Source organism: Thunnus albacares, chromosome 6 (genome assembly GCF_914725855.1).
Source record: "Thunnus albacares chromosome 6, fThuAlb1.1, whole genome shotgun sequence".
NCBI classification, from domain to species: Eukaryota; Metazoa; Chordata; class Actinopteri; order Scombriformes; family Scombridae; genus Thunnus; species Thunnus albacares.
Genome location: NC_058111.1, coordinates 29,043,617 through 29,057,110, shown reverse-complemented (window position 1 = coordinate 29,057,110; position 13,494 = coordinate 29,043,617). Strand labels below are relative to the sequence as shown.

Here is a 13,494-nt window from a genome sequence, read left to right as displayed (position 1 = left end):
AGGACCTCAGTGAGTGGTGAAACATTTTGTTCTTTCCAAGTTAACAGCAGAGAATGTATAAATAAGTCAAACATAGTTCAGACTAGAGAGAGATACAAACAGTGGTTAGCTGACACATTGAACTGACATTTGGCATTCATCATAAAATAAGAACAGTGCATTACAGATGGAGTGTTTGTCAATGTCTCAACCTGCCAGAGAAGCCTGTTTCTCTGTGGAAAAGCTCAGGCACAGAGCTGTACGGGGAAGGTGAAGTGTTCCATGTTTTGTGATATGTTGAACTAGATGTGTGTCTAGCTCCTGTTGACGGTGCAGTTTGATTGTTTTACAGTGATGCAGAATTTCAAGTGCACATATTAACTGAAAGATTAGCATCGACTTAGTTGGTAATAGACAGATTTTTCATTAAGTTTCCATCACACAAAGTTTTCATTAAACTAAATGTCAAACTGTGTTGGTATACATAGAATCTGAAGTCATTTTGCATGTTTTGCCACTGAGGGTGAAAGTGCTGTTACTGGCGTGCCTTCTGAGGTTCATTTTTAAATTTGCTCTCAAAGTGAAAGTGTTGCCAGAGACTTGAGATGAATCAGCTCAGTCATTTTGCCAGTTCAAGCACTTTGGTCAAGTTGGCTGTAAGAGGCAGCGTGGAGCATGGCCTCTGGTGAATATTGCTATCACTGATATTAATGGTTTTTTGGTGATGCTTTCATTTTTTCACATATATACCATGTAATCCATTACTTTAGTGCTGCTTGTCAACCCCGGGGACATTGTAATTTTCTTACAATGCCACTAAGTGGGTTGTTGGACGCACCCGGCCGACAGTTTGAAACATTGCATGAAGATAAATGATGTTGGACAAGACCTCCAGACTCAATTATTTAAAATTTTGTCATGACTTAAAATACCTATTCTAAAAATCTTACTGTCAGTTTCATCCATCTCCAATATTATGGATATGTGACAGTGTCTTTGATTACACACTTACAAAGGTTATTGATAGGTCAAGATATTGAATATTGGCACTAAATATTGACTATAACCAACTTCCGTCTCCTGATTGAGCAAGCTGTAGTACAGTCACACTGACCTCCAGGTTGAACTCATTGCTGGTGTAGCGTCCGTTGAGCTCTGAGCATGTGAGGCGAAACCTTCTCTCTGTTAACTGTCCAGGCCGCCAGTTATAGTAGTGCACCTGTCGGATCACCTGCTCATAGTTGGACATGGAGTCCACGCCTGTGGAGAGAGGTGGGGCCAGCAGAAGGTTATTATAGTTGTAACATGTCGACACAATTGTAAAGACAGGGTTGAACTGACGGAGAAACTGAATCTATAGACATGCTAGAGGGAGACTTGTTATAATAGTAGCTCATTGTACATCCCAGTGGTGGGGTAAGCGTTATCATGGTAACTAAGAACATCAGATTTGGTACAGTTATCATAGTAACCTACCATATATTGACATGCCGGAGGTGGAGTTGGTGGCGTCCAAGTGTTTTCCGAGCAGAACGCTGCGCTGCAGTTGGAGAGACTCCTGCTCCGGCCTCAGCTCCTCCCCCAACACCAGGATATCACAGTAGTCCAAGTTATGAATGATCTCCTCCAGCACCCCAGGTCCACGTGCTACACACACACACACACACACACACACACACACACACACACACACACACACACACACACACACACACACACACACACACACACACACAATGTGCTGTAATTCTCTGATGCTTGTAACTACGTGTTGGTTTGCCATTTCCTCAATTTTTATTCCAGGCTTTTCAACCACAAGGAACTAAAAGCAATACTTTGTTTTTTGAGGTCATTTTCTATTTTTAGTTGAGATGGTGTTCTGACTTCTAATAAACTGCACTGCAGTTCTCTTGAAAGACCAAGACCCCTTTTTAGGCACTTCAGAGTGGTTAGTTTAGTACAGCTGCCTTTGTTCTAATCTGATTAAAGGCACCAAACTAATAAAGTAAATCTAATAAATTGTTTCAAACATGTGGTGTGAAAGTATCCTTAATCGGTAGCACGACAGTCTAATTGCTGTTTCTGGTGCTGATCCGTCATGCCGGGACAGTTCTGGGACTTGACACTGCAGACTTTGAAAAGCCATAATTCAAACAGTACAGGACACAACACACCTACTTCTACTTGCAGACTCCAATTACTCGTCAAATCTCTGAACACAGACACTGCCATGATCAGCTGTGGTAACAAGTACCCTCAGACAGCTCCCATCACAGTAGTGCTGGGTGGCTGCTGGGGCTCTTCAACAGTCTGTTAAACACCAGCTTCCATCTCTCACTGCTACCCAGCCCTCTCCCTCGCTGTACACTCCCTAGGGAGGGAACCAGCTATGCCATTTTAACAGCCTCCCTATGGAGAAAGACAGATACTGTATATAGTGTGTGTGTGTGTGTATGTGTTTGGAGGCGGGTCTCTGGGGTGTGAGGGGGGGTGAGGTGGAGAAAATGGGGAGAGTGAGCGAAACGGAAAGAGAAGATATTTCTGTAGATTTGTGTGTATGGCGGTCCTCTTTGGTTTGGGGTTGTTGCTTTCATTGAAGAGAGAGTTGCAGGGAACTCTACAATAAAACATAAATAATGAATCTATTGTCTCACTGTTCATTTAAAAGAACATATAAAACCAACATTAGCATTGCTCAGGTTTTTAGCCCCTTGTAAGCTTATTGTTTTGTTGTTTGTTTTCATGCTGCATGCTAGCTTAGCAGCTAAAGAGCCAGATATTTCCCTCAAGAGTTGTAGAGACCAATACAAAGCTACACCGAGTGAATAAAGGACTTATATTCACCAGGTAGTCGGATGAAAAGAATAAATGTTAACGTTGCTCCGTAACCTGCTGGATTTGTAAGTAGGCAAATGTTTGCTGCCATGTAAGGCAATGACAGTTATTCTGCCCCCAAGTGGTCAAACATATTTATAATAATAATAATAATAACAACGAGGAAATAAAACCAACTAGTGTAATGTAGCTTTAGATATTGGAGTGCCTGAGCTCTGTTTTCATAAAACCAGCCATTCTCTGCTGCTGCACTTTTAAAGTGAGCCTATGTGACTATATGACAAGAAAAAACAAATTCTTCATCTCACAAATGAAAAGTTGAACTGATAAGCAATGAAACACACCCTTGCTCAGTTCAGTACACTCAGGCGTTATGCTGCTACAGCCTTACTTTGTCTATGACCACTAGTTTATGGTGGCTAATGTTAGCTAATGTTAGCATGCTTGGGATAGACATTTCAGTTTCTCTACTTGTGCTTAGTTACGCTACATTTTAGCATGCCACAGATAAACAGTTTTGTGATTTTCACAAAAGTAAAACAAGAAGTAAACACCCAAATGGAGACATGCTTGATGTTTTCTGCTTTTGGTTCCATTTCACTCGCTCTCAGGTTTCCCATTGATGATGCCTTTGAAGATATACAGCTGACACATACTAGCACACACTTGTGAAGCCTGAGTGCAGGATTGACCCTGGGATACTTTGTGTGATTGTGCAGCTAACACTGATTTTAGAGCTACAGTGTGGGTGGGATGAAACCGGGCTCCCTAAAAAGAATCACAAAGAATAGAAAGGAGACTGAGGGAGACCCACTGAGTGCAGGACTGGGAAGTGAACAGAAAAAACTCAAAAGCCAAGCAGTAGGGGAGAGCGGGAACAGAAGATGACCATGGTCAAAATGTTGAGCATTGAGGACGATGAGTTAACGACCTTGGCTTTGAGTAAAGTTATCGGAGTAAGCCTAGAAAAGATATTGTGAGTTGGAGAGAGGAATGAGGCAGTGCTGAGCACGCTCAATAAAAAGACAAATGAATGACAGAGAGAGACAAAGCAAGGCAGAGGGCGAGGGGGTGATTAACAGGGTCCAAAAGAAACTTATTGCATGCCCTGCAAAAGAAATATGCGATTTATCTCGAATCCTTTAAGCCTGGAGAGAACACAGAATCTGCTCATTATAGAACTTCAGAACACACACACTCTCCATCTCTTCTCTCTTTCTTTTTGTGTCTTTCTCTGGCTTCCAGCTAATCTCTTCCCCCCAGCTGCAGTCTCTATTTCACCAGCAGAAAGAGCTCCGCCGACTCCTGAAAGCAATGCCACTCTCTGCTCTTCTTCTTCTGCTGCATTATGCACAATGGAGGGCTAAAACCTCCCTCGCTCTGCTTATCTGCTCGTAATTGGCTGCGAGCGGCGGGGCCGAGCCGAGCCGAATCAGGCTGTTCCTGCCTCAGTGGTCAGATTGCTGGAAGAGACTGGAGCTGCAGGGATTTAAATGTCATACTCATTTGCCGCCGGTCAAGACAGGCGACCTGGTGAATATGTGGTCTGGTAGGTGCAGGTCTTACTCAGCAGGAGGGGGTCTGCAGTTGCATAGTGACAAATAGGGGAGGGTATAGTGGGAGTGGAGGGGCTAATACCTATGGACCTGGATGGACAGGGATGGACTCTGTGAGGCTCTGCTGCTAGAAACTGACTCAACATATTGGCAAGGCCAGCAGAGTTGCATGGTACAAAAGGCTCTAGCTTACACTGCAGATTACTGCTGGTGGGAAGGGACACTTGTCCTCAACTGTATCTGAGGCAGTGGTGCAGTATAGCTGTATGTGCAAACCAGTGTGTGAATGTAACTAATTGCCTTCATTCACTCAAGTACTTTAAATTCAATTATGAAGTACTTGTACTAACCCGAGGACTCCCATTTTCTACTTTTGTTTCTACTGCACTACATTATAGAGAGAAATATTATGCTTTATAGTTAGTTTTAGTCTTTGCACAATAAAATTTTACATACGAAACATGTGTCAGTTTATAAAATATGATTAATTCTCATCTTGAATTCTGGGTTGGTCATATATTTATCCAATCAAATGTGATTTGGAGCGATTCACTAACCCTGCCTATCATATAAACTTGACTGTTATTCTGTCATAGCAGCTAGCACAGTGATATCAGGTCAGAGGTCTGTGTTTGGGTCTCAGTTAGCAAAAACATTGTTTAAAGAATGTGGTTGAGGTCTATTTATTAATTTCTCCCTCATCGTCCTCCTCTTGAGCTCACCACCAGGGGGAGGGAAGCGTGGGTGGAGGCCAACAGTCCTCTACAGCTTCATATTGCACCACTGAATTAGCTTAGCAACACCCAGTTTTGGGAAATCCAATCAAATCTAAAGCTTGACTGAAACCCAGAAATACATCACATAACAGAAGATAAAGATGCTCTGACTTCTGTTTTACTGTGATTTTAAGTGAAATTTTGAATACAGGACTTGTTCTACTTGTCCTAGTTTTATATTGTTGTTGTACTATTTTTACTGAGGTAAAGTATCTGAATACTTCTGCCACCTCTGATGCAAACACACAGTGGATAAGTAAGTGGATATATACAAATATGTGACATATGTTCTGCTTGTGAGTGAAATGGACTCACAAGTGACTACTAGATAGGAGTTTTGATAGCCTTTACTCACACCAAGTTAGGGAATTTGTCAGTGTGAGAGCAAAAGCACAACTTTTTGTTTTCTTCAGTTCACGGTGTGTGCAGACCAGATGCTGCTGATTTGCAGTCTCATGAGGCGTTACGAAATGTTCTGCTTTCTCTGAAGGTTTGTTTTGATAGCGAGGCAGGTGGCACCGCATAGGCTATGGGACTTCATGCATGAGTGAACACATTATCAATATGAAAAGCTGCTGAAATATTTAGTCAAGACAGATTTCTACCTGTGGGAAGCCATCTCCCACTTTGTTAAGTACACTGAACTTTTGGAGTATAAGCTTATTACTTGGAAAGTACCCTATCAATACATTAAAATATCCATTTTTTCTTGTTATCATTTGTACCATCAAAAGTAGTACAAGTGACTAAAATGCACCTTTAACTACAAATATGTTATATTAGAAAACTCACTTCTAAATTAGAAATTTAGTATACCAAATTTTTTCTTTTCTATTTTCTCCTAAGTTTAAAATGAATGATTCCCCCTGTATTGTAGACTGTGCTGCTGCTGGCTGTTGCTTTTGGCCAGTGATAGATGAAGATGGAAGGGAGATAGTAAATTTACACTGTCAGAACAACCCTAACCCTGCAATAAGCTACTGATCCCTCACTGGCTTCCCACCCACTGGTATCTGTGCTTGAAAGGTAGCAAAGTTTATTGTTGTTCACACCAGCATGTGAGCTATCTGAGGTGATTAAGTTGATATAAATATATTTCACTTGCTTTTAGTGTTATGACTGGATCAGCGCGTTAATTTTAACACCTTTGGCAGCGTAGATATTACCACCATACCTGAGGTGTATGAGTTTATACCTGTGTGATGTGCGTTGGCGTCTGCCCTGGTGACTGTGCTGATGATGTGGAGGTCCTGGAACAGCGCTATGCCTCCTGACACCCTGAGGTCAGAAGCAGGCCGGCTCACTCTCTCTATTCCGGTGATGGTTATCCTGGGCTCGCTGGGCTGCAGCACCATCACCACCGCATCAATGTCAGGAATGGTGATACAAGTATCTTCACCAAAACACCTGGAGATAAGGGAGGTGAAGAAATGTAGGTGAGTTAGAGGTGGAAAGTCAAGCTGACATTGCTGGTAGTGGTCTGGTGTTGCAACAGACTTTTGACATCACAAACCCTTCAACACAGCTTGGATTAGCATCAGATGTAGCTCTAATGTTAGCAAGAAGAGTCAGATTGAAAGCTGTGTAAAAGTCTTCACCAACATACACTATAGTATGCATGTTCTGGTTTTACCGCCATATTTAGCATACAGATGGGAGAGTAGTATTGATCTTCTCATGGAACTCTTGGCAAGAAAGCAAAAGTGTATTTCCCTAAATGTCGAACTATTCATTTAATCTAGACATCTTTTTACCTGCTTACTGGAAAGAGTATTTATATAAAAAAACAGTAATGTATTACTGATATTCTTTTCAAAAGTACTACTATTTTATTCATTACTTTTATTTTGACTTTTTCTTTAGAGGAACTAATCCATGAGCAAATATACTGCTGTTTGTGAAAAATATGGTACAATGCTCTCAACTCACAATAATAAAGCAGGGTGCTGAAAGTAGTCAGAATGAATAAGAAAGGCTGGGACAGCACACTGAGTTTACTTCTTTAATTCCCACACAGATGTTTTGAGCAAGACACCCTTCTTCAGAACACACGCTGAATATACTACTTTCTCATATTGCACATGTTGATCAGCAGCTGTGTCCTCTTTTAAAAAACTCAAATACAGCTTCCTCCCCTGTAGGTGTGTGTAATTGTGTTCTTATACTCTTGTCAGTAATTACACTGAGATTAAAGAGGGTTACCAGAGGTACTGAAACTGAAATCTGCTGTTGTACCGTTACAATGGCCACAATCTTCCACAAATGTCATACACAGTCTTGTCCAAGTGTAAATTGGCCTTCAGGAGTGTATGACAGTGTGGTGAAGGGCATTTCTTTATTTTCATCTTCTGATTTGATTCAATATCGCTAAACACTATTCAGTGAAGAGAAGGTCATATACTGTATAAGGACCATCCGGTTGATGTACAGCACCAAAAGGTGACAGAGGAGCACTTGGGTGTTTTTAAAAAAGAGCTCTTCTGATTTAATGAGTCATGTTCAAAGCTGCTGTAAAATATGTGTTGACATCAGAATGTCAAAACTGTAGAGAATTGCAGCAGCTAATAAAGCTTATCGACACCAACAGGAGCTCTTAGCTGCACTAAAACTACTGTAAACCACAGTTGGTAAAGTCCATATCCAGACCACAGTGCGTGCAGTTATTTAGGGGGTAAAACACTCTGCCAGTACTCAGGCAGCAGACATAGACCTGCAGCAGTGCGCCTGCTGTGTTTTCATACGTGCATGTCTGCCTCCCCGCCTGCCTGTCAGTGTGTGATAACATGTGTTTAAATGCACAGCATCCACTGGCAACCTTCAATGGACGGACACATATCAGCTCTCTAGGACTTGAGCAAGCTAGCTGTGAGCTCACAACACAGCCGCACAGAGAGAGAGACACACACACACACACACACAGTGTAAAGACAGCAGATTACACATTAATCAAAGGAGTAAACAAGAGACATTAGAATAAAAAAAGGACAGAGACGGGGGGAGGGTACTGAGGGTGGTGATGGTAGAAGGTGGTTGGTATAAGCCGTGAAAGCTGAACAAACAACCAGATTTTTGTTTTTACATTTCACCAAACACACAGGCACACAAACATCTGTCAGTGGGAGGGACATCAATGCTTTCTCCCCCTACTGTAGCTCTGCAACGAGCTACAGGAAGAAATGATGAATAGCTTATTTCCTGCATTGGAAAACCAGGATATAAGCTTTTCTGAACAAGATATAAACCTGATATCTTCTCGCCTACATTCTGATGTAAACTACGCTGCAATGCATAAATCCATATGCTGATTCTCCATATGTTTTCTCATCTCTAGCCAGGTAGTTTTTGTGAATTTTTATGAATACAATTCAGAGACAAGAAAAACTGAAAGGAAGAGGCAGTAAAAAAGAGGTTTGGCTGAATGTTAAGGCAAAATATTCAAAAGTGGCTTTTAATATTCAGAAGACTTTCCTGTAAAATATTTGCTTAGCATGATTGATCATACACAGGATGCCCATTGGGGTTGTACTACCCCAGGCAGTTTTTAGGCACAGACAAGCTAGATGGTCAACTAGGACGCTAGCAGCTGGAGGGACAACAAAGTGGAGGAAGGAGGCCAAATCTATCTTTAAAAGTGTGCCACACTGATGTCCAATAACGCATTTTACAATGTTAAATAAATCCACTATTGAGCTGATCCACAATGTCAAGATCCAGACAAATTCAGGCCACTGTCTATGAGACATCAGCAAGTTCTATTTTCAATGCAGAGCTATCAGCTGTATAATGTAGGCAAAGTCTGAGACTGATAATACCTGCAGCTCAATACAGAAATGACACAGACTGTCTGGGATGTTGAGGAGCCAGAGACACTCCTCCACAGATGATCAGAAACCTGGATAATGTTAGAATCCTACAGAGATATGAATTACCAGGTTTCTTACATTTCATGTTACATCCTGAATATGATTAAAACCAGGATAAGACTAATAACAGGGATGCTAGTGTGCATGTTAAAGTATTAATTGACAGATTGTGTGTTGCTGACGACATGATACAAACTTGAACTTGAATAAAGTTGGATTAAACTAAAATATCATTAAATTAGTATAATTATTATAAATTGAATGTAAAGATGAATTCCCTCAGGGGCTCTAACCCTGGTATAATCATTATAAAACTGCCATGCGCGTTTCCATGTTTTTCTTTGGTCTTTAGAAAGCACAAACTTATAGTGATAGATTCTTGAAAGACCTGATTTTTTCATGGACGTACTTAGTACGATCTAGAAGCTTAACTCAGTTGATGGAAAACACAAATTCACTACTAGTTTCATGAAATACACACTCATATATATATATGTGTGTGTGTGTGTAAAAAACAAACCCTGAAACTTCGCCTGGCAGCTGGATGAAAACCTAACTATTGTCTCTAATCCTCCGCAGTCAGTTGTCTGAGGCTATGGTTTGAGACAAAAACAGGTTTGAGGGCATCGTGTAATCTCTCCTTGTCTTTCTTGTGGCGACGGCCGGTGGCGGTGGTGTGTATCTGTTCGGGCACTAAGCCATTGTTGTGAGCAGTGGAAGATACAAACTCAGAGATGCAGGGAGACGGCTGCTGCATCGGCTTGCCGAGCTGGAAAAAAACCTGGAGCCAGTCCAACTTAATTATAAAGAAATATGACAAGGGAGCCTAAAAGGGCTGTGGCAAAGATTAGTACTGGTTACTTTTATTTTCTTGATGCCTGCAGTAATTGCAGTTATTAGGCATCAGCAAGAAACAAATTTAATTGCATTTGGAGGAATTAATTAACATTGCTGTTTATTTGTGAGGAATGATACTGTCCATGGTAGTCGGGCGAGTTTTTTTCCAACAGTTGCTGATGTGTTATGGCGGGAGGCCATGACTCAGGCTCTCACAGCGTAACTAACTCAGTGGAGGAGAGTCTTTTTCTGCTGCTGTCTGCTCTGGATGGAGTACTAAAACAACAAATTGGAAGCTAAATCATCCGTGTTATCAACGAGACTCTACACTTGGATTTGCTGCGGTAAACAGAAGTTGCACCCTAGTCACAGACACACTCTCAATGGCCAACACATATGCAGGAGTAGCAACAGGAAGACTATTCAGCAGCCTCTACAGTATATTCAATTTCATCCCGTTCCAAAAGTGTTTAACATGGTCTCACCTCTGCAACTGCAGCTACACTGTAGATGAAATCTGAGTATTCATTGTTAAAGTTTTCCATTTAATGGAAACAGGCTTTGAATAACTCATAAGTCTTCATTCAAGATATGAGAGCCAAGCACTGTATCTTAAAATGTGTGTATTGTTCTAGTGCTCACAAGGTTATCTGTATACTTACATATACTGTAGAAATCCCCAAGGTCTAATATTCTGTCTAAAACAACTGAGAACACTTCCTGTAAACCACATATTTTATTACTGAATTATGATTAATCTCTAAACTTCTTTTTTTTTTATCAGGTTCTTGAGTGCAAGGAGCCAAAAATAGAATCCGTACAAACTCTCATAAAACCTAATGATTAACTTGGCAATAATACAGAGACAGATTTACTGTCTCAGCACCTACCCAAGTACACAATAATTCCTTGATCACTCAGGAGTAGAGTTTTAGTTTTCCTCATTTGTTCTCATACATCATTCAATATATACACACATTTGTAGTTGTGTATAGAGTATATAGGTTTGTGTCTATATGCATGTACAACATGTGTGTAAGAGGAGGCCTTAGAGATCAGATTACATATTAAATGAGTTCAGAGACTTCCACACAGAAATGCTAATCAAGGAAACACACTAACTGTACCTCAACCTCTGTCCCCAGACAGATACCTTGTTCCTTATTACATAGAGAATTACATTCTCACCTTTATTTCCTGTTTGGTAAGAAATAAATGTGTGTAAAACAAAAGTACATAATTTGTCCTGCCCTCTCTTGATTAAATGTGAACTGTAGATCTGTGATACTTTGTCTTTATTAAACATCACACTTATGGTGCAACCACACAGGTGTTTTCACTTTGCCTGGTTAGAGCACTTCTCAGGACTGTCCTTTTCATTTTTATTTGTGGGGTCTGACATGAGGAGGATGGGAGAAGAGAAGAGGACAGTGTTTATGTGGACAGTTTATTTAAAAAAAAAAACCCACACACAGCATATGTATTTGTGTGTGCATTTATTCCATAAGCATAGTCTCTAAAGCACTCCACATGCCCACATGCACAAGAAGAAACATGACTGGTGAGCCGACAAGGGAGGGTTGTTGTGAAAATCAGTGTTGTTTGCTTAATTATTTTCTTAATGCATTTATTAGGCATTGGCAAGAAACAAGTTTAATTGCATCTCTGTTTATTTGTGTGGAGTGATACTGTCAGAAGCAGTGAAAGAAGTTTTTCCAACAGTTGCTGACATATTATAGCAGGAGGCTCTTGATGTAACTGACTCGGTGGAGGAGAAATTATTCTGCTGGTGTCTGTTCTGGATGCCAGTATAAAAATAACAAACTGAAAGCTGTATTACATGATATCAATGAGGCTCTACACATGTTTTTCAATGGATGGTCTTTCACACACTAGCCACATATATCCGCGAGCAGTGTTTCCCCACTGTTTCCATCCATATACACACGCACACACACACAGCATGTATTCTGTTATGGCAACTAGCAGACCGGTCAGCAGTCTGCGAGAAAAACTTAATTTAAACAACAATTAGCAATAACGCAAGCTTAGCCATCATTAGCATAATGTATTCCTTGATAATCGGTGTGCCTCTAGCTTCGATGACTCTGCTTCATCACCAGCAGCCTGTGCAGCACACACATACACGCGTGCGCACACACACACACACAACTGCACGCACGCACACACACTCACTTCTGTTGTGTTAGTTGAAGTTCTCGGGCCCGCGGCCGTGCATCGAACCCAACAGGAGGGCGGAGAGTGAACCCCCAGGGCTGTGCTGCAGGGGTCTACATATATTTAAAACAATCATGAATTTTAATGGTAACCCGCTGAGGGAGGCCGATTTACCAGCCAGCATCTCTTTCTCTCTCTCTTCCTCTCTCACACACACACTCTCTCTCTTTATATCTCTCTTTCTTTCATTCCTCTGGCAAAACCCAGGCAGAATTATTAATACATGACATGAAAATGTAAAAACTGGCCCCCGGTGGCGACAGCGAACAGAAAATGGTGTACTAAAGGAAAAGGAAAGTGACAGCAGAGGAAAGGAGAAACAGAGAGAGAGAGAGAGAGGAGTGAGAGAAGGAGGGGATGTGATCAGTTTGGGAGAAGGGAACTATGTATCAGTCAGGTTGTGATATCTGCTGTGTTGTCTCAACACTTAACAGAAGTTTTGTGACGGGTTAACACTCCGCATAGCTAAGATAAGAGGTACAGAAACAGAAAAACAGAGACAATAAGGAGGACTAAAGGAAACAAATGTAGGTACGTAGATAGAAAAGTGAGATTAAATGTTGTAGAGGAAGTGGAAGAGAGTAAAGAATAGAAAAAAGACAACTGTAAGAACAAGAGGAAGAAGAAAAAAGGGGTGTTTTACTTACTGGACAGCAGTGGAGATGTGAAGGCGTCGGATTCCTGGTGTGGGAAACTGGCGAGAGTTTATGTAGGAAACTTTCCTCACAGCAGTGTTCATGTTCTCCAAGTCCTCTCCCTCCATTACAAGGATAGACTGAGCTGGGTTAAAGTGGAACTATGGACAGAGAAACAGAGAAGATAGATGGATAGAGGAACTTTATATGATAAATGTTTAGTTGGTAAAAGCCATTTAAAGCTGCATTCAGTCTTTTCTAACTGAGTCGCTATAGATTAGAGTGTGGTGTCAGGCATAGGCACTAGCAGGAAATCTTTGCATAAAAAAATTAGAAAGTAAAAGAAAGACAAAATTGCAGAGGACATGGCTGGATTAACCTGCTAGGGGACCCTGTGCTAAGAATAACCTGTTGGATGATTATTAACTCCCCCATTCCTCCTCCTCTCTGTGCAACGTGCATGTTTATTCCCACTGGAATACTGCCTCACCCAAATTTTCTGTGTGGTAATTTGATTAAATTCAACTTATTAACATACAATATAGAAGCACAAAACTGAAATAATGAAGGTCTTAAAAGTAGATTTTGACCCCCAGACCTTCTTCAAATCTATTAACAAAGCAAAACCCACCTTAAACCTGCATATTAATTCATTTTTTGGCCACTTGGGGGCAACGCAACAAGCTGTCAACACAACACTGAAATGTTATCACCTTATGAAGATGTATGTGGAATGTGTTAGAAAATAATTGCCTATTTACACATCCAGCAGATA

General features: G+C 41.0%; 1 protein-coding gene across 3 annotated transcripts in view; it reads right to left on the bottom strand.

Annotated features, from left to right (window-relative positions):
- The window catches only part of LOC122983827 (calsyntenin-2-like), a 242,844-nt gene that overhangs the window by 5,005 nt on the left and 224,345 nt on the right, over nt 1-13,494 (bottom strand). For all 3 annotated transcript variants that reach the window (XM_044353950.1, XM_044353952.1, XM_044353951.1), the window contains exons 11-14: nt 12,732-12,880; nt 6,342-6,553; nt 1,456-1,626; nt 1,094-1,239 (exon numbers count right to left, since the gene is read on the bottom strand). In XM_044353950.1, coding sequence (XP_044209885.1) covers nt 1,094-1,239; nt 1,456-1,626; nt 6,342-6,553; nt 12,732-12,880 — 678 coding nt within the window. The remainder of the gene's footprint in view (nt 1-1,093; nt 1,240-1,455; nt 1,627-6,341; nt 6,554-12,731; nt 12,881-13,494) is intronic.